Source organism: Ranitomeya imitator, chromosome 4, assembly GCF_032444005.1.
Source record: "Ranitomeya imitator isolate aRanImi1 chromosome 4, aRanImi1.pri, whole genome shotgun sequence".
Taxonomy (NCBI): Eukaryota; Metazoa; Chordata; class Amphibia; order Anura; family Dendrobatidae; genus Ranitomeya; species Ranitomeya imitator.
In genome coordinates, this window is record NC_091285.1 from 475,316 (window position 1) to 503,145 (window position 27,830).

The window sequence follows — 27,830 nt, forward strand, 5'->3', positions numbered from 1 at the left end:
TGTGCCATATAGTGCTCTGCACCGTTCATTATTTCCCCATAGCTCTGCCATATAGTGCTCTGCACCATTCATATTGCCCCATAGCTCTGCCATATAGTGCTCTGCACCGTTCATATTTCCCCATAGCTCTGCCATATAGTGCTCTGCACCGTTCATTATTGCCCCATAGCTGTGCCATATAGTGCTCTGCACCGTTCATTATTGCCCCATAGCTGTGCCATATAGTGCTCTGCACCGTTCATTATTGCCCCATAGCTGTGCCATATAGTGCTCTGCACCGATCATATTTCCCAATAGCTGTGCCATATACTGCTCTGCACCGTTCATATTTCCCCATAGCTGTGCCATATAGTGCTCTGCACCGTTCATTATTGCCCCATAGCTGTGCCACATAGTGCTCTGCACCGTTTATTATTGCCCCATAGCTGTGCCATATAGTGCTCTGCACCGTTCATATTTCCCCATAGCTCTGCCATATAGTGCTCTGCACCGTTCATATTTCCCCATAGCTGTGCCATATAGTGCTCTGCACCGTTCATATTTCCCCATAGCTGTGCCATATAGTGCTCTGCACCGTTCATTATTGCCCCATAGCTGTGCCATATAGTGCTCTGCACCGTTCATTATTGCCCCATAGCTGTGCCATATAGTGCTCTGCACCGTTCATTATTTCCCCATAGCTGTGCCCCATATAGTGCTCTGCACCGTTCATATTTCCCCATAGCTGTGCCATATAGTGCTCTGCACTGTTCATTATTTCCCCATAGCTCTGCCATATAGTGCTCTGCACCGTTCATTATTGCCCCATAGCTGTGCCATATAGTGCTCTGCACTGTTCATTATTTCCCCATAGCTCTGCCATATAGTGCTCTGCGCCGTTCATTATTGCCCCATAGCTGTGCCATATAGTGCTCTACACCGTTCATATATCCCCATAGCTGTGCCATATAGTGCTCTGTACCGTTCATATTGCCCCATAGCTCTGCCATATAGTGCTCTGCACCGTTCATATTTCCCCATAGCTCTGCCACATAGTGCTCTGCACCGTTCATATTTCCCCATAGCTGTGCCATATAGTGCTCTGCACCGTTCATATTGCCCCATAGCTGTGCCATATAGTGCTCTGCACCGTTCATATTGCCCCATAGCTGTGCCATATAGTGCTCTGCACCGTTCATATTGCCCCATAGCTGTGCCATATAGTGCTCTGCACCGTTCATATTGCCCCATAGCTGTGCCATATAGTGCTCTGCACCGTTCATTATTGCCCCATAGCTGTGCCATATAGTGCTCTGCGCCGTTCATATTGCCCCATAGCTCTGCCATATAGTGCTCTGCACTGTTCATATTTCCCCATAGCTGTGCCATATAGTGCTCTGCACCGTTCATACTGCCCCATAGCTCTGCCATATAGTGCTCTGCACTGTTCATATTTCCCCATAGCTGTGCCATATAGTGCTCTGCACCGTTCATACTGCCCCATAGCTGTGCCATATAGTGCTCTGCACCGTTCATTATTGCCCCATAGCTGTGCCATATAGTGCTCTGCACCGATCATATTTCCCAATAGATGTGCCATATAGTGCTCTGCACCGTTCATATTTCCCCATAGCTGTGCCATATAGTGCTCTGCACCGTTCATTATTGCCCCATAGCTGTGCCACATAGTGCTCTGCACCGTTTATTATTGCCCCATAGCTGTGCCATATAGTGCTCTGCACCGTTCATATTTCCCCATAGCTCTGCCATATAGTGCTCTGCACCGTTCATATTTCCCCATAGCTGTGCCATATAGTGCTCTGCACCGTTCATATTTCCCCATAGCTGTGCCATATAGTGCTCTGCACCGTTCATTATTGCCCCATAGCTGTGCCATATAGTGCTCTGCACCGTTCATTATTGCCCCATAGCTGTGCCATATAGTGCTCTGCACCGTTCATTATTTCCCCATAGCTGTGCCCCATATAGTGCTCTGCACCGTTCATATTTCCCCATAGCTGTGCCATATAGTGCTCTGCACTGTTCATTATTTCCCCATAGCTCTGCCATATAGTGCTCTGCACCGTTCATTATTGCCCCATAGCTGTGCCATATAGTGCTCTGTACCGTTCATATTGCCCCATAGCTGTGCCATATAGTGCTCTGCACTGTTCATTATTTCCCCATAGCTCTGCCATATAGTGCTCTGCGCCGTTCATTATTGCCCCATAGCTGTGCCATATAGTGCTCTACACCGTTCATATATCCCCATAGCTGTGCCATATAGTGCTCTGTACCGTTCATATTGCCCCATAGCTCTGCCATATATTGCTCTGCACCGTTCATATTTCCCCATAGCTCTGCCACATAGTGCTCTGCACCGTTCATATTTCCCCATAGCTGTGCCATATAGTGCTCTGCACCGTTCATATTGCCCCATAGCTGTGCCATATAGTGCTCTGCACCGTTCATATTGCCCCATAGCTGTGCCATATAGTGCTCTGCACTGTTCATTATTTCCCCATAGCTCTGCCATATAGTGCTCTGCACCGTTCATTATTGCCCCATAGCTGTGCCATATAGTGCTCTGTACCGTTCATATTGCCCCATAGCTGTGCCATATAGTGCTCTGCACTGTTCATTATTTCCCCATAGCTCTGCCATATAGTGCTCTGCGCCGTTCATTATTGCCCCATAGCTGTGCCATATAGTGCTCTACACCGTTCATATATCCCCATAGCTGTGCCATATAGTGCTCTGTACCGTTCATATTGCCCCATAGCTCTGCCATATATTGCTCTGCACCGTTCATATTTCCCCATAGCTCTGCCACATAGTGCTCTGCACCGTTCATATTTCCCCATAGCTGTGCCATATAGTGCTCTGCACCGTTCATATTGCCCCATAGCTGTGCCATATAGTGCTCTGCACCGTTCATATTGCCCCATAGCTGTGCCATATAGTGCTCTGCACCGTTCATTATTGCCCCATAGCTGTGCCCCATATAGTGCTCTGCACCGTTCATATTGCCCCATAGCTCTGCCATATAGTGCTCTGCACTGTTCATATTTCCCCATAGCTCTGCCATATAGTGCTCTGCACCGTTCATTATTGCCCCATAGCTCTGCCATATAGTGCTCTGCACCGTTCATTATTTCCCCATAGCTCTGCCACATAGTGCTCTGCACCGTTCATATTTCCCCATAGCTGTGCCATATAGTGCTCTGCACCGTTCATATTGCCCCATAGCTGTGCCATATAGCGCTCTGCTCCGTTCATATTGCCCCATAGCTGTGCCATATAGTGCTCTGCACCGTTCATTATTGCCCCATAGCTGTGCCACATAGTGCTCTGCACCGTTCATATTGCCCCATAGCTGTGCCATATAGTACTCTGCACCGTTCATATTTCCCCATAGCTGTGCCATATAGTGCTCTGCACCGTTCATATTTCCCCATAGCTCTGCAATATAGTGCTCTGCACCGATCATATTTCCCAATAGCTCTGCCATATAGTGCTCTGCACCGTTCATATTTCCCCATAGCTCTGCCATATAGTGCTCTGCACCGTTCATATTTCCCCATAGCTCTGCCATATAGTGCTCTGCACCGTTCATATTTCCCCATAGCTCTGCCATATAGTGCTCTGCACCGTTCATTAATGCCCCATAGCTGTGCCATATAGTGCTCTGCACCGTTCATTATTGCCCCATAGCTGTGCCATATAGTGCTCTGCACCGTTCATTATTTCCCCATAGCTGTGCCCCATATAGTGCTCTGCACCGTTCATTATTACCCCATAGCTCTGCCATATAGTGCTCTGCACCGTTCATTATTGCCCCATAGCTGTGCCATATAGTGCTCTGCACCGTTCATTATTGCCCCATAGCTGTGCCATATAGTGCTCTGCACCGTTCATATTTCCCCATAGCTCTGCCATATAGTGCTCTGCACTGTTCATATTGCCCCATAGCTCTGCCATATAGTGCTCTGCACCGTTCATGTTTCCCCATAGCTGTGCCATACAGTGCTCTGCACCGTTCATATTTCCCCATAGCTCTGCCATATAGTGCACTGCACCGTTCATACTGCCCCATAGCTGTGCCATATAGTGCTCTGCACCGTTCATTATTGCCCCATAGCTGTGCCCCATATAGTGCTCTGCACCGTTCATATTGCCCCATAGCTGTGCCATATAGTGCTCTGCACCGTTCATTATTTCCCCATAGCTCTGCCATATAGTGCTCTGCACCGTTCATTATTGCCCCATAGCTGTGCCATATAGTGCTCTGCACCGTTCATATATCCCCATAGCTGTGCCATATAGTGCTCTGTACCGTTCATATTGCCCCATAGCTCTGCCATATAGTGCTCTGCACCGTTCATATTTCCCCATAGCTCTGCCATATAGTGCTCTGCACCGTTCATATTTCCCCATAGCTCTGCCATATAGTGCTCTGCACCGTTCATTATTGCCCCATAGCTGTGCCATATAGTGCTCTGCACCGTTCATTATTGCCCCATAGCTGTGCCATATAGTGCTCTGCACCGTTCATTATTTCCCCATAGCTGTGCCCCATATAGTGCTCTGCATCCTTCATTATTACCCCATAGCTCTGCCATATAGTGCTCTGCACCGTTCATTATTGCCCCATAGCTGTGCCATATAGTGCTCTGCACCGTTCATTATTGCCCCATAGCTGTGCCATATAGTGCTCTGCACCGTTCATATTGCCCCATAGCTCTGCCATATAGTGCTCTGCACCGTTCATATTTCCCCATAGCTGTGCCATACAGTGCTCTGCACCGTTCATATTTCCCCATAGCTCTGCCATATAGTGCACTGCACCGTTCATACTGCCCCATAGCTGTGCCATATAGTGCTCTGCACCGTTCATTATTGCCCCATAGCTGTGCCCCATATAGTGCTCTGCACCGTTCATATTGCCCCATAGCTGTGCCATATAGTGCTCTACACCGTTCATTATTGCCCCATAGCTGTGCCCCATATAGTGCTCTGTACCATTCATATTGCCCCATAGCTGTGCCATATAGTGCTCTGCACTGTTCATTATTTCCCCATAGCTCTGCCATATAGTGCTCTGCACCGTTCATTATTGCCCCATAGCTGTGCCATATAGTGCTCTGCACCGTTCATATATCCCCATAGCTGTGCCATATAGTGCTCTGCACCGTTCATATTGCCCCATAGCTGTGCCATATAGTGCTCTGTACCGTTCATATTGCCCCATAGCTCTGCCATATAGTGCTCTGCACCGTTCATATTGCCCCATAGCTCTGCCATATAGTGCTCTGCACCGTTCATATTTCCCCATAGCTCTGCCATATAGTGCTCTGCACCGTTCATATTTCCCCATAGCTCTGCCATATAGTGCTCTGCACCGTTCATATTTCCCCATAGCTGTGCCATATAGTGCTCTGCACCGTTCATTATTGCCCCATAGCTCTGCCATATAGTGCTCTGCACCGTTCATATTGCCCCATTGCTCTGCCATATAGTGCTCTGCACCGTTCATATTTCCCCATAGCTGTGCCATATAGTGCTCTGCACCGTTCATATTTCCCCATAGCTCTGCCATATAGTGCTCTGCACCGTTCATATTTCCCCATAGCTGTGCCATATAGTGCTCTGCACCGTTCATATTTCCCCATAGCTGTGCCATATAGTGCTCTGCACCGTTCATATTTCCCCATAGCTCTGCCATATAGTGCTCTGCACCGTTCATATTGCCCCATAGCTCTGCCATATAGTGCTCTGCACCGTTCATATTTCCCCATAGCTCTGCCATACAGTGCTCTGCACCGTTCATATTTCCCCATAGCTCTGCCATATAGTGCTCTGCACCGTTCATATTTCCCCATAGCTGTGCCATATATTGCTCTGCACCGTTCATATTTCCCCATAGCTCTGCCATATAGTGCTCTGCACCGTTCATATTTCCCCATAGCTCTGCTATATAGTGTTCTGCACCGTTCATATTTCCCCATAGCTGTGCCATATAGTGCTCTGCACCGTTCATATTTCCCCATAGCTCTGCCATATAGTGCTCTGCACCGTTCATATTTCCCCATAGCTCTGCCACATAGTGCTCTGCACCGTTCATTATTGCCCCATAGCTGTGCCCCATATACTGCTCTGCACCGTTCATTATTGCCCCATAGCTGTGCCCCATATAGTGCTCTGCACCGTTCATATTGCCCCATAGCTGTGCCATATAGTGCTCTGCACCGTTTATTATTGCCCCATAGCTGTGCCATATAGTGCTCTGCACCGTTCATATTGCCCCATAGCTGTGCCATATAGCGCTCTGCACCGTTCATATTTCCCCATAGCTGTGCCATATAGTGCTCTGCACCGTTCATATTTCCCCATAGCTGTGCCCCATATAGTGCTCTGCACCGTTCATACTGCCCCATAGCTCTGCCATATAGTGCTCTGCACTGTTCATTATTTCCCCATAGCTCTGCCATATAGTGCTCTGCACCGTTCATTATTGCCCCATAGCTGTGCCATATAGTGCTCTGTACCGTTCATATTGCCCCATAGCTGTGCCATATAGTGCTCTGCACTGTTCATTATTTCCCCATAGCTCTGCCATATAGTGCTCTGCGCCGTTCATTATTGCCCCATAGCTGTGCCATATAGTGCTCTACACCGTTCATATATCCCCATAGCTGTGCCATATAGTGCTCTGTACCGTTCATATTGCCCCATAGCTCTGCCATATAGTGCCCTGCACCGTTCATATTTCCCCATAGCTCTGCCACATAGTGCTCTGCACCGTTCATATTTCCCCATAGCTGTGCCATATAGTGCTCTGCACCGTTCATTATTGCCCCATAGCTGTGCCATATAGTGCTCTGCACCGTTCATATTGCCCCATAGCTGTGCCATATAGTGCTCTGCACCGTTCATATTGCCCCATAGCTGTGCCATATAGTGCTCTGCACCGTTCATTATTGCCCCATAGCTGTGCCATATAGTGCTCTGCACCGTTCATATTGCCCCATAGCTCTGCCATATAGTGCTCTGCACTGTTCATATTTCCCCATAGCTGTGCCATATAGTGCTCTGCACCGATCATATTTCCCAATAGCTGTGCCATATACTGCTCTGCACCGTTCATATTTCCCCATAGCTGTGCCACATAGTGCTCTGCACCGTTTATTATTGCCCCATAGCTGTGCCATATAGTGCTCTGCACCGTTCATATTTCCCCATAGCTCTGCCATATAGTGCTCTGCACCGTTCATATTTCCCCATAGCTGTGCCATATAGTGCTCTGCACCGTTCATATTTCCCCATAGCTGTGCCATATAGTGCTCTGCACCGTTCATTATTGCCCCATAGCTGTGCCATATAGTGCTCTGCACCGTTCATTATTGCCCCATAGCTGTGCCATATAGTGCTCTGCACCGTTCATTATTTCCCCATAGCTGTGCCCCATATAGTGCTCTGCACCGTTCATATTTCCCCATAGCTGTGCCATATAGTGCTCTGCACTGTTCATTATTTCCCCATAGCTCTGCCATATAGTGCTCTGCACCGTTCATTATTGCCCCATAGCTGTGCCATATAGTGCTCTGCACTGGTCATTATTTCCCCATAGCTCTGCCATATAGTGCTCTGCGCCGTTCATTATTGCCCCATAGCTGTGCCATATAGTGCTCTACACCGTTCATATATCCCCATAGCTGTGCCATATAGTGCTCTGTACCGTTCATATTGCCCCATAGCTCTGCCATATAGTGCTCTGCACCGTTCATATTTCCCCATAGCTCTGCCACATAGTGCTCTGCACCGTTCATATTTCCCCATAGCTGTGCCATATAGTGCTCTGCACCGTTCATATTGCCCCATAGCTGTGCCATATAGTGCTCTGCACCGTTCATATTGCCCCATAGCTGTGCCATATAGTGCTCTGCACCGTTCATATTGCCCCATAGCTGTGCCATATAGTGCTCTGCACCGTTCATTATTGCCCCATAGCTGTGCCATATAGTGCTCTGCGCCGTTCATATTGCCCCATAGCTCTGCCATATAGTGCTCTGCACTGTTCATATTTCCCCATAGCTGTGCCATATAGTGCTCTGCACCGTTCATACTGCCCCATAGCTGTGCCATATAGTGCTCTGCACCGTTCATATTGCCCCATAGCTCTGCCATATAGTGCTCTGCACTGTTCATATTTCCCCATAGCTGTGTCATATAGTGCTCTGCACCGTTCATACTGCCCCATAGCTGTGCCATATAGTGCTCTGCACCGTTCATTATTGCCCCATAGCTGTGCCATATAGTGCTCTGCACCGATCATATTTCCCAATAGATGTGCCATATAGTGCTCTGCACCGTTCATATTTCCCCATAGCTGTGCCATATAGTGCTCTGCACCGTTCATTATTGCCCCATAGCTGTGCCACATAGTGCTCTGCACCGTTTATTATTGCCCCATAGCTGTGCCATATAGTGCTCTGCACCGTTCATATTTCCCCATAGCTCTGCCATATAGTGCTCTGCACCGTTCATATTTCCCCATAGCTGTGCCATATAGTGCTCTGCACCGTTCATATTTCCCCATAGCTGTGCCATATAGTGCTCTGCACCGTTCATTATTGCCCCATAGCTGTGCCATATAGTGCTCTGCACCGTTCATTATTGCCCCATAGCTGTGCCATATAGTGCTCTGCACCGTTCATTATTTCCCCATAGCTGTGCCCCATATAGTGCTCTGCACCGTTCATATTTCCCCATAGCTGTGCCATATAGTGCTCTGCACTGTTCATTATTTCCCCATAGCTCTGCCATATAGTGCTCTGCACCGTTCATTATTGCCCCATAGCTGTGCCATATAGTGCTCTGTACCGTTCATATTGCCCCATAGCTGTGCCATATAGTGCTCTGCACTGTTCATTATTTCCCCATAGCTCTGCCATATAGTGCTCTGCGCCGTTCATTATTGCCCCATAGCTGTGCCATATAGTGCTCTACACCGTTCATATATCCCCATAGCTGTGCCATATAGTGCTCTACACCGTTCATATATCCCCATAGCTGTGCCATATAGTGCTCTACACCGTTCATATTTCCCCATAGCTGTGCCATATAGTGCTCTGCACCGTTCATATTTCCCCATAGCTCTGCCACATAGTGCTCTGCACCGTTCATATTTCCCCATAGCTGTGCCATATAGTGCTCTGCACCGTTCATATTGCCCCATAGCTGTGCCATATAGTGCTCTGCACCGTTCATATTGCCCCATAGCTGTGCCATATAGTGCTCTGCACCGTTCATTATTGCCCCATAGCTGTGCCCCATATAGTGCTCTGCACCGTTCATATTGCCCCATAGCTCTGCCATATAGTGCTCTGCACTGTTCATATTTCCCCATAGCTCTGCCATATAGTGCTCTGCACCGTTCATTATTGCCCCATAGCTCTGCCATATAGTGCTCTGCACCGTTCATTATTTCCCCATAGCTCTGCCACATAGTGCTCTGCACCGTTCATATTTCCCCATAGCTGTGCCATATAGTGCTCTGCACCGTTCATATTGCCCCATAGCTGTGCCATATAGTGCTCTGCTCCATTCATATTGCCCCATAGCTGTGCCATATAGTGCTCTGCACCGTTCATTATTGCCCCATAGCTGTGCCACATAGTGCTCTGCACCGTTCATATTGCCCCATAGCTGTGCCATATAGTGCTCTGCACTGTTCATTATTTCCCCATAGCTCTGCCATATAGTGCTCTGCACCGTTCATTATTGCCCCATAGCTGTGCCATATAGTGCTCTGCACCGTTCATATATCCCCATAGCTGTGCCATATAGTGCTCTGTACCGTTCATATTGCCCCATAGCTCTGCCATATAGTGCTCTGCACCGTTCATATTTCCCCATAGCTCTGCCATATAGTGCTCTGCACCGTTCATATTTCCCCATAGCTCTGCCATATAGTGCTCTGCACCGTTCATTATTGCCCCATAGCTGTGCCATATAGTGCTCTGCACCGTTCATTATTGCCCCATAGCTGTGCCATATAGTGCTCTGCACCGTTCATTATTTCCCCATAGCTGTGCCCCATATAGTGCTCTGCACCGTTCATTATTACCCCATAGCTCTGCCATATAGTGCTCTGCACCGTTCATTATTGCCCCATAGCTGTGCCATATAGTGCTCTGCACCGTTCATTATTGCCCCATAGCTGTGCCATATAGTGCTCTGCACCGTTCATATTTCCCCATAGCTCTGCCATATAGTGCTCTGCACTGTTCATATTGCCCCATAGCTCTGCCATATAGTGCTCTGCACCGTTCATATTTCCCCATAGCTGTGCCATACAGTGCTCTGCACCGTTCATATTTCCCCATAGCTCTGCCATATAGTGCACTGCACCGTTCATACTGCCCCATAGCTGTGCCATATAGTGCTCTGCACCGTTCATTATTGCCCCATAGCTGTGCCCCATATAGTGCTCTGCACCGTTTATATTGCCCCATAGCTGTGCCATATAGTGCTCTGCACCGTTCATTATTGCCCCATAGCTGTGCCCCATATAGTGCTCTGTACCGTTCATATTGCCCCATAGCTGTGCCATATAGTGCTCTGCACTGTTCATTATTTCCCCATAGCTCTGCCATATAGTGCTCTGCACCGTTCATTATTGCCCCATAGCTGTGCCATATAGTGCTCTGCACCGTTCATATATCCCCATAGCTGTGCCATATAGTGCTCTGTACCGTTCATATTGCCCCATAGCTCTGCCATATAGTGCTCTGCACCGTTCATATTGCCCCATAGCTCTGCCATATAGTGCTCTGCACCGTTCATATTTCCCCATAGCTGTGCCATATAGTGCTCTGCACCGTTCATATTTCCCCATAGCTCTGCCATATAGTGCTCTGCACCGTTCATATTTCCCCATAGCTGTGCCATATAGTGCTCTGCACCGTTCATTATTGCCCCATAGCTCTGCCATATAGTGCTCTGCACCGTTCATATTGCCCCATTGCTCTGCCATATAGTGCTCTGCACCGTTCATATTTCCCCATAGCTGTGCCATATAGTGCTCTGCACCGTTCATATTTCCCCATAGCTCTGCCATATAGTGCTCTGCACCGTTCATATTTCCCCATAGCTGTGCCATATAGTGCTCTGCACCGTTCATATTTCCCCATAGCTGTGCCATATAGTGCTCTGCACCGTTCATATTTCCCCATAGCTCTGCCATATAGTGCTCTGCACCGTTCATATTGCCCCATAGCTCTGCCATATAGTGCTCTGCACCGTTCATATTTCCCCATAGCTCTGCCATATAGTGCTCTGCACCGTTCATATTTCCCCATAGCTCTGCCATATAGTGCTCTGCACCGTTCATATTTCCCCATAGCTGTGCCATATAGTGCTCTGCACCGTTCATATTTCCCCATAGCTCTGCCATATAGTGCTCTGCACCGTTCATATTTCCCCATAGCTCTGCTATATAGTGTTCTGCACCGTTCATATTTCCCCATAGCTGTGCCATATAGTGCTCTGCACCGTTCATATTTCCCCATAGCTCTGCCATATAGTGCTCTGCACCGTTCATATTGCCCCATAGCTCTGCCATATAGTGCTCTGCACCGTTCATATTTCCCCATAGCTCTGCCATATAGTGCTCTGCACCGTTCATATTTCCCCATAGCTCTGCCATATAGTGCTCTGTACCGTTCATATTGCCCCATAGCTCTGCCATATAGTGCTCTGCACCGTTCATATTTCCCCATAGCTCTGCCACATAGTGCTCTGCACCGTTCATTATTGCCCCATAGCTGTGCCCCATATACTGCTCTGCACCGTTCATTATTGCCCCATAGCTGTGCCCCATATAGTGCTCTGCACCGTTCATATTGCCCCATAGCTGTGCCATATAGTGCTCTGCACCGTTTATTATTGCCCCATAGCTGTGCCATATAGTGCTCTGCACCGTTCATATTGCCCCATAGCTGTGCCATATAGTGCTCTGCACCGTTCATATTTCCCCATAGCTGTGCCATATAGTGCTCTGCACCGTTCCTATTTCCCCATAGCTGTGCCCCATATAGTGCTCTGCACCGTTCATACTGCCCCATAGCTCTGCCATATAGTGCTCTGCACTGTTCATTATTTCCCCATAGCTCTGCCATATAGTGCTCTGCACCGTTCATTATTGCCCCATAGCTGTGCCATATAGTGCTCTGTACCGTTCATATTGCCCCATAGCTGTGCCATATAGTGCTCTGCACTGTTCATTATTTCCCCATAGCTCTGCCATATAGTGCTCTGCGCCGTTCATTATTGCCCCATAGCTGTGCCATATAGTGCTCTACACCGTTCATATATCCCCATAGCTGTGCCATATAGTGCTCTGTACCGTTCATATTGCCCCATAGCTCTGCCATATAGTGCCCTGCACCGTTCATATTTCCCCATAGCTCTGCCACATAGTGCTCTGCACCGTTCATATTTCCCCATAGCTGTGCCATATAGTGCTCTGCACCGTTCATTATTGCCCCATAGCTGTGCCATATAGTGCTCTGCACCGTTCATATTGCCCCATAGCTGTGCCATATAGTGCTCTGCACCGTTCATATTGCCCCATAGCTGTGCCATATAGTGCTCTGCACCGTTCATTATTGCCCCATAGCTGTGCCATATAGTGCTCTGCACCGTTCATATTGCCCCATAGCTCTGCCATATAGTGCTCTGCACTGTTCATATTTCCCCATAGCTGTGCCATATAGTGCTCTGCACCGTTCATACTGCCCCATAGCTGTGCCATATAGTGCTCTGCACCGTTCATATTGCCCCATAGCTCTGCCATATAGTGCTCTGCACTGTTCATATTTCCCCATAGCTGTGCCATATAGTGCTCTGCACCATTCATACTGCCCCATAGCTGTGCCATATAGTACTCTGCACCGTTCATTATTTCCCCATAGCTGCCATATAGTGCTCTGCACCGTTCATATTGCCCCATAGCTCTGCCATATAGTGCTCTGCACCGTTCATATTTCCCCATAGCTCTGCCATATAGTGCTCTGCACCGTTCATATTTCCCCATAGCTGTGCCATATAGTGCTCTGCACCGTTCATTATTGCCCCATAGCTGTGCCCCATATAGTGCTCTGCACCGTTCATATTGCCCCATAGCTGTGCCATATAGTGCTCTGCTCCGTTCATATTGCCCCATAGCTGTGCCATATAGTGCTCTGCACCGTTCATTATTGCCCCATAGCTGTGCCACATAGTGCTCTGCACCGTTCATATTGCCCCATAGCTGTGCCATATAGTACTCTGCACCGTTCATATTTCCCCATAGCTGTGCCATATAGTGCTCTGCACCGTTCATATTTCCCCATAGCTCTGCCATATAGTGCTCTGCACCGATCATATTTCCCAATAGCTCTGCCATATAGTGCTCTGCACCTTTCATATTTCCCCATAGCTCTGCCATATAGTGCTCTGCACCGTTCATATTTCCCCATAGCTCTGCCATATAGTGCTCTGCACCGTTCATATTTCCCCATAGCTCTGCCATATAGTGCTCTGCACCGTTCATTATTGCCCCATAGCTGTGCCATATAGTGCTCTGCACCGTTCATTATTGCCCCATAGCTGTGCCATATAGTGCTCTGCACCGTTCATTATTTCCCCATAGCTGTGCCCCATATAGTGCTCTGCACCGTTCATTATTACCCCATAGCTCTGCCATATAGTGCTCTGCACCGTTCATTATTGCCCCATAGCTGTGCCATATAGTGCTCTGCACCGTTCATTATTGCCCCATAGCTGTGCCATATAGTGCTCTGCACCGTTCATATTTCCCCATAGCTCTGCCATATAGTGCTCTGCACTGTTCATATTGCCCCATAGCTCTGCCATATAGTGCTCTGCACCGTTCATATTTCCCCATAGCTGTGCCATACAGTGCTCTGCACCGTTCATATTTCCCCATAGCTCTGCCATATAGTGCACTGCACCGTTCATACTGCCCCATAGCTGTGCCATATAGTGCTCTGCACCGTTCATTATTGCCCCATAGCTGTGCCCCATATAGTGCTCTGCACCGTTCATATTGCCCCATAGCTGTGCCATATAGTGCTCTGCACCGTTCATTATTGCCCCATAGCTGTGCCCCATATAGTGCTCTGTACCGTTCATATTGCCCCATAGCTGTGCCATATAGTGCTCTGCACTGTTCATTATTTCCCCATAGCTCTGCCATATAGTGCTCTGCACCGTTCATTATTGCCCCATAGCTGTGCCATATAGTGCCCTGCACCGTTCATATATCCCCATAGCTGTGCCATATAGTGCTCTGTACCGTTCATATTGCCCCATAGCTCTGCCATATAGTGCTCTGCACCGTTCATATTGCCCCATAGCTGTGCCATATAGTGCTCTGCACCGTTCATATGTCCCCATAGCTCTGCCATATAGTGCTCTGCACCGTTCATATTTCCCCATAGCTCTGCCATATAGTGCTCTGCACCGTTCATATTTCCCCATAGCTCTGCCATATAGTGTTCTGCACCGTTCATATTTCCCCATAGCTGTGCCATATAGTGCTCTGCACCGTTCATTATTGCCCCATAGCTCTGCCATATAGTGCTCTGCACCGTTCATATTGCCCCATAGCTCTGCCATATAGTGCTCTGCACCGTTCATATTTCCCCATAGCTGTGCCATATAGTGCTCTGCACCGTTCATATTTCCCCATAGCTCTGCCATATAGTGCTCTGCACCGTTCATATTTCCCCATAGCTGTGCCATATAGTGCTCTGCACCGGTCATATTTCCCCATAGCTGTGCCATATAGTGCTCTGCACCGTTCATATTTCCCCATAGCTGTGCCATATAGTGCTCTGCACCGTTCATATTTCCCCATAGCTCTGCCATATAGTGCTCTGCACCGTTCATATTGCCCCATAGCTCTGCCATATAGTGCTCTGCACCGTTCATATTTCCCCATAGCTCTGCCATATAGTGCTCTGCACCGTTCATATTTCCCCATAGCTCTGCCATATAGTGCTCTGCACCGTTCATATTTCCCCATAGCTGTGCCATATAGTGCTCTGCACCATTCATATTTCCCCATAGCTCTGCCATATAGTGCTCTGCACCGTTCATATTTCCCCATAGCTCTGCTATATAGTGCTCTGCACCGTTCATATTTCCCCATAGCTGTGCCATATAGTGCTCTGCACCGTTCATATTTCCCCATAGCTCTGCCATATAGTGCTCTGCACCGTTCATATTTCCCCATAGCTCTGCCATATAGTGCTCTGCACCGTTCATATTTCCCCATAGCTCTGCCATATAGTGCTCTGCACCGTTCATATTTCCCCATAGCTCTGCCATATAGTGCTCTGCACCGTTCATATTGCCCCATAGCTCTGCCATATAGTGCTCTGCACCGTTCATATTTCCCCATAGCTCTGCCACATAGTGCTCTGCACCGTTCATTATTGCCCCATAGCTGTGCCCCATATACTGCTCTGCACCGTTCATTATTGCCCCATAGCTGTGCCCCATATAGTGCTCTGCACCGTTCATATTGCCCCATAGCTGTGCCATATAGTGCTCTGCACCGTTTATTATTGCCCCATAGCTGTGCCATATAGTGCTCTGCACCGTTCATATTGCCCCATAGCTGTGCCATATAGTGCTCTGCACCGTTCATATTTCCCCATAGCTGTGCCATATAGTGCTCTGCACCGTTCATATTTCCCCATAGCTGTGCCCCATATAGTGCTCTGCACCGTTCATTATTGCCCCATAGCTGTGCCCCATATAGTGCTCTGCACCGTTCATTATTGCCCCATAGCTGTGCCCCATATAGTGCTCTGCACCGTTCATTATTGCCCCATAGCTGTGCCATATAGTGCTCTGCACCGTTCATATTTCCCCATAGCTGTGCCCCATATAGTGCTCTGCACCGTTCATTATTGCCCCATAGCTGTGCCCCATATAGTGCTCTGCACCGTTCATATTGCCCCATAGCTGTGCCATATAGTGCTCTGCACCGTTCATTATTGCCCCATAGCTGTGCCATATAGTGCTCTGCACCGTTCATATTGCCCCATAGCTGTGCCATATAGTGCTCTGCACCGTTCATATTTCCCCATAGCTGTGCCATATAGTGCTCTGCACCGTTCATATTGCCCCATAGCTCTGCCATATAGTGCTCTGCACCGTTCATATTTCCCTATAGCTGTGCCCCATATAGTGCTCTGCACCGTTCATATTTCCCCATAGCTGTGCCATATAGTGCTTTGCACCGTTCATATTTCCCCATAGCTGTGCCATATAGTGCTCTGCACCGTTCATATTTCCCCATAGCTGTGCCCCATATAGTGCTCTGCACCGTTCATATTTCCCCATAGCTGTGCCATATAGTGCTCTGCACCGTTTATTATTGCCCCATAGCTGTGCCATATAGTGCTCTGCACGTTCATATTGCCCCATAGCTGTGCCATATAGTGCTCTGCACCGTTCATATTGCCCCATAGCTGTGCCCCATACAGTGCTCTGCACCGTTCATATTTCCCCATAGCTCTGCCATATAGTGCTCTGCACCGTTCATATTGCCCCATAGCTGTGCCATATAGTGCTCTGCACCGTTTATTATTGCCCCATAGCTGTGCCATATAGTGCTCTGCACCGTTCATATTGCCCCATAGCTGTGCCATATAGTGCTCTGCACCGTTCATATTGCCCCATAGCTGTGCCCCATACAGTGCTCTGCACCGTTCATATTTCCCCATAGCTCTGCCATATAATGCTCTGCACCGTTCATATTGTCCCATAGCTCTGCCATATAGTGCTCTGCACCGTTCATATTTCCCCATAGCTCTGCCATATAGTGCTCTGCACCGTTCATTATTGCCCCATAGCTGTGCCCCATACAGTGCTCTGCGCCGTTCATATTTCCCCATAGCTGTGCCATATAGTGCTCTGCACCGTTCATTATTGCCCCATAGCTGTGCCATATAGTGCTCTGCACCGTTCATTATTTCCCCATAGCTCTGCCATATAGTGCTCTGCACCATTCATATTGCCCCATAGCTCTGCCATATAGTGCTCTGCACCGTTCATATTTCCCCATAGCTCTGCCATATAGTGCTCTGCACCGTTCATTATTGCCCCATAGCTGTGCCCCATACAGTGCTCTGCACCGTTCATATTTCCCCATAGCTGTGCCATATAGTGCTCTGCACCGTTCATTATTGCCCCATAGCTGTGCCATATAGTGCTCTGCACCGTTCATTATTTCCCCATAGCTCTGCCATATAGTGCTCTGCACCATTCATATTGCCCCATAGCTCTGCCATATAGTGCTCTGCACCGTTCATATTTCCCCATAGCTGTGCCATATAGTGCTCTGCACCGTTCATTATTGCCCCATAGCTGTGCCATATAGTGCTCTGCACCGTTCATTATTTCCCCATAGCTCTGCCATATAGTGCTCTGCACCGTTCATATTTCCCCATAGCTCTGCCATATAGTGCTCTGCACCGTTCATTATTGCCCCATAGCTGTGCCATATAGTGCTCTGCACCGTTCATTATTGCCCCATAGCTGTGCCATATAGTGCTCTGCACCGTTCATTATTGCCCCATAGCTGTGCCATATAGTGCTCTGCACCGTTCATTATTTCCCCATAGCTCTGCCATATAGTGCTCTGCACCGTTCATATTTCCCCATAGCTCTGCCATATAGTGCTCTGCACCGTTCATTATTGCCCCATAGCTGTGCCATATAGTGCTCTGCACCGTTCATTATTGCCCCATAGCTGTGCCATATAGTGCTCTGCACCGTTCATTATTTCCCCATAGCTCTGCCATATAGTGCTCTGCACCGTTCATATTTCCCCATAGATGCTCCATTGAAAGCTCTGCCATTGCTGCTGCTGCAATAAAAAAAAAAATGCCATACTCACCTCTCTTGCTTGCAGCTCCCGGCGTCCGTTCCTGGCGTCTCTCTGCTCTGACTGATCAGGCAGAGGGCGCCGCGCACACTATATGCGTCATCGTGCCCTCTGACCTGCACAGTCAGATAGACGCCGGGAAGATGAGGCGGCGCCCGGCGGCTGGAATGTGGACAGGTAACTATGCGATACTTACCTTAGGTTCCTTCTCCCGCACAGCTGGTCTTCGGCGCTGCAGCCTCTTCCTCTATCAGCGGTCACCGTTACCGCTGATTAGAGAAATGAATAGGCGGCTCCACCCCTATGGGAGGTGGAGCCGCTTATTCATTTCTCTAATGAGCGGTCCCACGTGACCGCTGAAGAGGTGAAGAGCTGCAGCACTGAAGACCGTGAGACAGGCGGGGAGCGCCAGGATCGCTGGGACTAGGTAAGTATGCCTCAGCGCCCTCACCCCCTCACCCGCCGACCCCACCGCTACCGTGACTCGAGTATAAGCCGAGAGGGGCACTTTCAGCCCAAAAATTTGGGCTGAAAATCTCGGCTTATACTCGAGTATATACGGTATATATCTACAAAAACTATAGAACTACAGAATGATACTGTTTAAGATAATTACAAATCACTACATAATACATTGTATAATAACACTTTTACACAACATATAATACATTTTTAGCCAATTCCTAAACCAAATCTTATCTCTCTGTCGATAATGTCCTGAAAAGCTCTATTTAAAATTGTTATTTTTAAATTTACGGATTCCGACTCCGATAATGGAGTCTTCAGCTTACCTCCCATGATGTGGCTGCCTGAAGCCACCTGTTTCTGTCAATTTCTGCCATTTGTCGTTTTACAGAGAGATCTGAACCATCTGATTTTAACTTTTTTTGTGCAACTTCTTTAGTGGACTCTTGGATCTTTTGGTTGGGCTTATAGCAAATATGTCATTTTCTTCGTACTTCATAGATTTGAATTTGGGAATAACTCAGTTTTGGAGATTTTGATTTTGGCTTCTGATAAGATTTTACTCTATTTGTTTTCAAAAACTTAGTATGATTTATTTTCCTTTCAAAATTCTCATGTTTTCTAAAAAAATCAAGGGATTACGCACATTCAAATAAAGAATCTTTTTGTGACACAAAAACACGAGATACAGAATTTAGGAATCTGAATTTGTTTACAAAACATTTTAGCATTGATTCTGTTTTGACATTTTTAGTGAGAGTTTTGTACAACCTTTCAAATATGGACATGAATGTAAAAGTCAAAATATAGATACAGAAAGCATAGATAACCAATCTCAGCCAGAAGCATTGCTATACTTGCTTCCCTAGTACTATATAACAAATTCAAGAAGAATAGTGGACAAATATATAATGCTAACAAAATATGAGTACAAAAGCACTCACAGACCACTATGGAACACAAAATATGATAAAATCAACAAAGTTTATTGAAACATAATTTAAAACAGTACAAAATACCATGTGAGGATGTCAGAAGACTCAAACAAAGTTCCATATTAAGCAGCGGAAGTATACTTATATATCTCATAGAAAGCATTCTAATGCTATATCAATCACAATCTTGGTCCAGCAAATGGCTCACACAGACATCCTTTAAGGTCCTTATATCATGTATTAAACCCGGAGAATGGGAGCTCAATTCCACTGGACACCTCTAAGATAATAGTAAATAGAGTCAATGCTTACCCATACTGAGTATCGCTGCAGGAACGCCCCGACGCGCGTTTCGCCAATCACGTGCTTTCTCAAGGGGAGTGTGTACCTTACTCCCACCTTACCTCATTAAATACCCCCCTGCATGTTCTGGTTAGCCAATAATATTTCGCATGTGAGGACGCTCCACCAAGTCGCCAGGTGCATCAAATTCGGCACTCCAGTCCAGCGCGCGTTAGAGGAAATACCTCATTGACGTCATTGAACGCGCGCCGGAAATTGCGGGAGACCTTCATCAATGCAGGGGATGAGGTGAGCGAACGCGCATGCGCATATCAGCGCCATTTTAAAGAAGCCCTTTGGAAGGTACCATCTTCCCTTGTCCCATGAAGGTAAAGTGCGCATGCGCACCCGGACACCATCTACACGCAATACTACGTAAAGATGAATAAGTGCGCATGCGTATATCAGTGCCATTTATATGAAGTCCATCAAAGGACACCATCTTTCCTAAGCCCATAATGGTAACTAACGAAGTGCGCTTGCGCATATATGTGCAATCTTAAAAGATAATACAACCTAATCTAAGAGGGAAAAGGATTTATTAAGGTAAGTAGATGCCTGGACGTATATCAAACTATTACATAAAGACCCATACCAGGTACAATACCTTAATTAATGTGATAACCCCGGAGGTCATATATGGGAAATGAATTAAGAAAACTGGCTAATTCCACAATACATGAGTGTCCCATTATCCAAGCAACACATAAAAGTGCAATGTGCATAGTGTAATTTTGTAAGGTATAAACAACCTAAAACAATAAGAACTCAACATCTTATCATGCAAAGAGCACGTACAGGTGTAATGTGCATTATATGATTTGATCAAATACAAATAACCTAGAGTGATGGAGAGGTGTCACCAATAACTCTATATATAAAATAGACAAAAATTATCCTGAAATAATAACGATATTAAAGAGACCATGCTTAAAGTGGACATTTACATTTTAAATAGTAATTTAAATAGTAATATTTTAATCACGTGACACCCCTTCCTGGTGTCTTGTATGGACGGTGCTGATACACTAAATTACTATTTAAAATGTAAATGTCCACTTTAAGCATGGTCTCTTTAATATCGTTATTATTTCAGGATAATTTTTGTCTATTTTATATATAGATAATGCGGTGGGACATTATACACCGGGGCCAAATGTGATACACCACAGGCTATGGAGTTGGATGTTACACACCAGGACTATTGGGCCTTACGTTATACAATAGTAAGCCATGCGGTGGGACGTTACACACCAGGGCCAGATATAATATACCACAGGCTATGGGCTTAGATGTTACACACCAGGACTATTGAGCCTTACGTTTTACAATAGTAAGCCATGTGGCTGGACATTACACATCAGGGCTAGATATAATACACCACAGGCTATGGGCTTAGATGTTAAACCCCAGGACTATTGGGCCTTACGTTATACAATAGTAAGCCATGTGGTGGGGCGTTACACATCGGGGCCAGATGTGATACACCTCAGGCTATGGGCTTAGATGTTACACACCAGGACTATTGGGCCTTACGTTATACAATAGTAAGCCATGTGGCTGGACGTTACACACCGGGGTCAGATGTGATACACCTCAGGCTATGGGGTTGGATGTTACACACCAGGACTATTGGGTCTTACGTTATACAATAGTAAGCCATAGTAACATAGTAACATAGTAACATAGTTAGTAAGGCCGAAAAAAGACATTTGTCCATCCAGTTCAGCCTATATTCCATCATAATAAATCCCCAGATCTACGTCCTTCTACAGAACCTAATTGTATGATACAATATTGTTCTGCTCCAGGAAGACATCCAGGCCTCTCTTGAACCCCCCGACTGAGTTCGCCATCACCACCTCCTCAGGCAAGCAATTCCAGATTCTCACTGCCCTAACAGTAAAGAATCCTCTTCTATGTTGGTGGAAAAACCTTCTCTCCTCCAGACGCAAAGAATGCCCCCTTGTGCCCGTCACCTTCCTTGGTATAAATAGATCCTCAGCGAGATATTTGTATTGTCCCCTTATCCTATTGTGACGCCCAAGAGACCGGGGTACCCAGCACCGGACCAATGGGGTCTGTCTGTTGAGGGGGGTGTCACGGGTGGCTTGACCCGGTGCTGTGGCCTCAGGCAATGCACAGTGTAAAGGGTATCGTGAGGGAACAGGCACTTACTTGATCAGCAGCAGGTTCTCCCAGTGGTGATGATCCCAATCCTGGATAGATGGCTATTGTCCAAATGAAAGACTGAGGCACTGAAACGTTTAACCAGTTTACTTTAATAAAAAAGGATTTACAACCAGTCCTGTCACCGGAGTCTGTATGGGAACTCTGAGTTACTTTGACCCTGCCGGGGTCTTCGCCTCTTATTGTACGCAATATCTGTGTGGCCCTGCTGCTGTATGTGAACTGGCTGCCGGCCCAATCTGTCCCCTCCGGGTCCTGGTTCGACGGGCAACCCGAGTCCTTTTATCGGCTTACCCCCTCCAGGAGTACCGCTGAACTCTGTGTCTGTTGCTGCGTCCGACCCTAGTGAAGCTGATATCACCTCACGTTTTTCCGGTTGCTGTATTATATGTAATGAATACAGCCACGGATCCGGTATCCGTCTTTGCGCCTGTTCTGGGTAGTGATTAATGCTACCCGGTTCTCACAATGTCCTTTTTCTCTATCCCTCTTCTCCTCAGGCCGGTGATTTAGGCCTGGTAACAGTCACAGGGCTGTTAGAGATTCAACTGTATGACCTCTCACTTTCAGCTCCTTAGCCCAACTGCCAGTTCTTCTCTCAGACCAGAATGGATCAAGGGGAGTCTCTGGAGCTCCCCCTTCTGGCCGGAGGTGGTAGTGCAGTCTTGCTATTTTAGTATTTGCATTTACTGTCAGTAACTATTTTTGTGGCAAATACCCCTAGGGGTGCCACACTTATATACTTATACATGGTTATTAGATCGCCCCTCAGTCGTCTTTTTTCTAGACTAAATAATCCTAATTTCGCTAATCTATCTGGGTATTGTAGTTCTCCCATCCCCTTTATTAATTTTGTTGCCCTCCTTTGTACTCTCTCTAGTTCCATTATATCCTTCCTGAGCACCGGTGCCCAAAACTGGACACAGTACTCCATGTGCGGTCTAACTAGGGATTTGTACAGAGGCAGTATAATGCTCTCATCATGTGTATCCAGACCTCTTTTAATGCACCCCATGATCCTGTTTGCCTTGGCAGCTGCTGCCTGGCACTGGCTGCTCCAGGTAAGTTTATTATTAACTAGGATCCCCAAGTCCTTCTCACTGTCAGATTTACCCAGTGGTTTCCCATTCAGTGTGTAATGGTGACATTGATTCCTTCTTCCCATGTGTATAACCTTACATTTATCATTGTTAAACCTCATCTGCCACCTTTCAGCCCAAGTTTCCAACTTATCCAGATCCATCTGTAGCAGAATACTATCTTCTCTTGTATTAACTGCTTTACATAGTTTTGTATCATCTGCAAATATCGATATTTTACTGTGTAAACCTTCTACCAGATCATTAATGAATATGTTGAAGAGAACAGGTCCCAATACTGACCCCTGCGGTACCCCACTGGTCACAGCGACCCAGTTAGAGACTATACCATTTATAACCACCCTCTGCTTTCTATCACTAAGCCAGTTACTAACCCATGTACACACATTTTCCCCCAGACCAAGCATTCTCATTTTGTGTACCAACCTCTTGTGCGGCACGGTATCAAACGCTTTGGAAAAATCGAGATATACCACGTCCAATGACTCACCGTGGTCCAGCCTATAGCTTACCTCTTCATAAAAACTGATTAGATTGGTTTGACAGGAGCGATTTCTCATAAACCCATGCTGATATGGAGTTAAACAGTTATTCTCATTGAGATAATCCAGAATAACATCCCTCAGAAACCCTTCAAATATTTTACCAACAATAGAGGTTAGACTTACTGGCCTATAATTTCCAGGTTCACTTTTAGAGCCCTTTTTGAATATTGGCACCACATTTGCTATGCGCCAATCCTGCGGAACAGACCCTGTCGCTATAGAGTCCCTAAAAATAAGAAATGATGGTTTATCTATTACATTACTTAGTTCTCTTAGTACTCGTGGGTGTATGCCATCCGGACCCGGAGATTTATCTATTTTAATCTTATTTAGCCGGTTTCGCACCTCTTCTTGGGTTAGATTGGTGACCCTTAATATAGGGTTTTCATTGTTTCTTGGGATTTCACCTAGCATTTCATTTTCCACCGTGAATACCGTGGAGAAGAAGGTGTTTAATATGTTAGCTTTTTCCTCGTCATCTACAACCATTCTTTCCTCACTATTTTTTAAGGGGCCTACATTTTCAGTTTTTATTCTTTTACTATTGATATAGTTGAAGAACAGTTTGGGATTAGTTTTACTCTCCAGCCATGTGGCTGGACGTTACACATCGGGGCCAGATGTGATACACCACAGGCTATGGGGTTGGATGTTACACCCCAGGACTATTGGGCCTTACGTTATACAATAGTAAGCCATGTGGTGGGGCGTTACACATCGGGGCCAGATGTGATACACCTCAGGCTATGGGCTTAGATGTTACACACCAGGACTATTGGGCCTTACGTTATACAATAGTAAGCCATGTGGCTGGACGTTACACATCGGGGCCAGATGTGATACACCACAGGCTATGGGGTTGGATGTTACACCCCAGGACTATTGGGCCTTACGTTATACAATAGTAAGCCATGTGGCTGGACGTTACACACCGGGGTCAGATGTGATACACCTCAGGCTATGGGGTTGGATGTTACACACCAGGACTATTGGGTCTTACGTTATACAATAGTAAGCCATGTGGCTGGACGTTACACATCGGGGCCAGATGTGATACACCACAGGCTATGGGGTTGGATGTTACACCCCAGGACTATTGGGCCTTACGTTATACAATAGTAAGCCATGCGGCTGGACGTTACACATCAGGGCCAGATGTGATACATCACAGGCTGTGGGCTTAGATGGTACACTCCAGGACTATTAGGCCTTACGTTATACAATAGAAAGCCATGTGGCAGGACGTTATACAACGGGGTCAGATGGGATACACCACAGGCTATGGGGTTGGATGTTACACACCAGGACTATTGAGCCTTACGTTATACATTTGTATGCCACTCGGCTGGACATTATACACCGGGGTCAAATGTGGTACACCACAGGCTATGGGGTTGGATGTTATACCCCAGGATTATTGAGCCAAACATTGTGCACAAGGGACCATGAAGCTGAATAAGAAACCTTCAATGATGAAGTCCAATTCTTTTACTTACTCCATTGAGTGCATGGCCTAAACCATTGTTCTTTTGTCTTTAGCTCCTTTCCCACCAAGAAACATCTCGATACAAGTTTTACTGCTAAACCAGAGTAACACGAAGCAGCCGATCGCTCATGCCCCTCGATCCGAATATTCTGGATCTGATCCCATCACAGAGAAAGTCGAGATGCTGGAGGATCAGTTTGAGAGCTCAGCAGTCAGTTCATCCCATAACTGGAGTGACCATAAAGCATCAGAACTTGTGACAACATCAACACCATATTGGTGGGAGAATGAAAATATAACAGCAGACAGTGAGGGTTTTGTGAACGAGTTAGCACCTAACTATGACAACCAGACCCTAATGATCTCCTCATCTGAAGATGCCTTGTGGCCCATGGCCCTTCCCAGATTCAGACTCGTCATCAGTTGGTTTCCTCCAAAGCCACCAACTGCCTTCGATGGTTTCAATATCTACATCCAGAGGGACGGTATGTATGAATTCTCTGTGCATGATTCGATATACTGTTGAAAAAAATCCAAACTATATCTTTATCGGGGATGAACACACAGAAAAGGATCCCTGTGCCAGAATAGTATATGGGCATTTACAGTCTAATAACTCGTCATAAAGCCCCATTTCAGTATCAGTGACAGATGCAACTTGCTGCTTGAAAGGTGGAAGTGGACATGTTTACTCCTCTTGGGCCATTGTGCTGCTGGCATCAGTGGAGTATGTGCCCTGATTTCGCACACCAAGAATCCCAGTCATGGTATAATGTTCTTGGGTGGAGAATTAAAATTGATCATGTATCGCCATTGCGTTGGCAACTAGTTACTAGAATGATCAGATTATGACTGGTACATTGGTGACCTTTCACTAGAATGAGCCATTTACAACTGGTACACTGGGGACCTGTTACTAGTGTGGGAAATTTATTGCTGATAAATTGGAGACCTGTTACTAGTGTGGGCCATTTATGGCTGACACGTTGGGGACCTGTTACTAGTATGAGCCATTTATGGCTGATACCATGGGGACCTGTTATTAGTATGAGCCATTTATGGCTGATACCTTGGGGACCTTTTACTAGTATGAGCCATTTATGGCTGATACGTTAGGGATCTGTTACTAGTGTGGGCCATTTATGGCTGATATGTTGGGGATCTGTTGCTAGTGTAGGCCATTTATGGCTGATATGTTGGGGATCTGTTGCTGGTGTGGGCCATTTATGGCTGATATGTTGGGGACCTGTTACTAGTGTGGGCTATTTATGGCTGATACGTTAGGGATCTGTTACTAGTGAGGGCCATTTATGGCTGATATGTTGGGGATCTGTTATTAGTATGAGCCATTTATGGCTGATACCTTGGGGACCTTTTACTAGTATGAGCCATTTATGGCTGATACGTTAGGGATCTGTTACTAATGTGGGCCATTTATGGCTGATATGTTGGGGATCTGTTACTAGTGTGGGCCATTTATGGCTGATATGTTGGGGATCTGTTGCTAGTGTGGGCCATTTATGGCTGATATGTTGGGGATCTGTTGCTAGTGTGGGCCATTTATGGCTGATATGTTGGGGACCTGTTACTAGTGTAGGCCATTTATGGCTGATATGTTGGGGACCTGTTACTAGTGTGGGCCATTTATGGCTGATACGTTAGGGATCTGTTACTAGTGAGGGCCATTTATGGCTGATATGTTGGGGACCTGTTACTAGTGTGGGCCATTTATGGCTGATACGTTAGGGATCTGTTACTAGTGAGGGCCATTTATGGCTGATATGTTGGGGACCTGTTACTAGTGTGGGCCATTTATGGTTGATATGTTGGGGATCTGTTGCTAGTGTGGGCCATTTATGGCTGATATGTTGGGGATCTCTTACTAGTGTGGGCCATTTATGGCTGGTATGTTGGGGATCTCTTACTAGTGTGGGCCATTTATGGCTGATATGTTGGGGATCTGTTGCTAGTGAGGGCCATTTATGGCTGATATGTTGGGGACCTGTTACTAGTGTGGGCCATTTATGGCTGATATGTTGGGGATCTGTTGCTAGTGTGGGCCATTTATGGCTGATATGTTGGGGATCTCTTACTAGTGTGGGCCATTTATGGCTGATATGTTGGGGATCTGTTACTAGTGTGGGCCATTTATGGCTGATACCTTGGGGATCTATTACTAGTATGAGCCATTAATGGCTGATACCTTGGGGACCTTTTACTAGTGTGGGCCATTTATGGCTGATATGTTGGGGATCTCTTACTAGTGTGGGCCATTTATGGCTGATATGTTGGGGATCTGTTACTAGTGTGGGCCATTTATGGTTGACTAGACTGTGGCCCGATTCTAACGCATCGGGTATTCTAGAATATGCATGTCCCTGTAGTATATGGACAATGATGATTCCAGAATTCGCGGCAGACTGTGCCCGTCGCTGATTGGTCGAGGCAACCTTTGACATCATCGTCGCCATGGCAACCATTATGACATCATCGTCGCTGTGCCGGTTGCTGATTGGTCAAGGCCTGGCGGCCTCGACCAATCAGACGCGGGATTTCTACGTCCTTTATGACATCATCGTCGCTGTGCCCGTTGCTGATTGGTCAAGGCCTGGCGGCCTCGACCAATCAGAGAGCCGGGATTTCCAGGACAGACAGAAAGACAGACAGACAGACAGACAGACAGACGGAAAAACCCTTAGACAATTATATATATAGATATGTTAGGGATCTGTTGCTAGTGTGGGCCATTTATGGCTGATACCTTGGGGATCTATTACTAGTATGAGCCATTAATGGCTGATACCTTGGGGACCTTTTACT

General features: G+C 46.8%; 1 protein-coding gene across 3 annotated transcripts in view; it reads left to right on the forward strand.

Annotated features, from left to right (window-relative positions):
* PTPRO (protein tyrosine phosphatase receptor type O) overlaps positions 1 to 27,830 on the forward strand; it is a 484,495-nt gene that overhangs the window by 171,444 nt on the left and 285,221 nt on the right. For all 3 annotated transcript variants that reach the window (XM_069762736.1, XM_069762737.1, XM_069762738.1), the window contains exon 5: positions 25,064 to 25,495. In XM_069762736.1, coding sequence (XP_069618837.1) covers positions 25,064 to 25,495 — 432 coding nt within the window. The remainder of the gene's footprint in view (positions 1 to 25,063; positions 25,496 to 27,830) is intronic.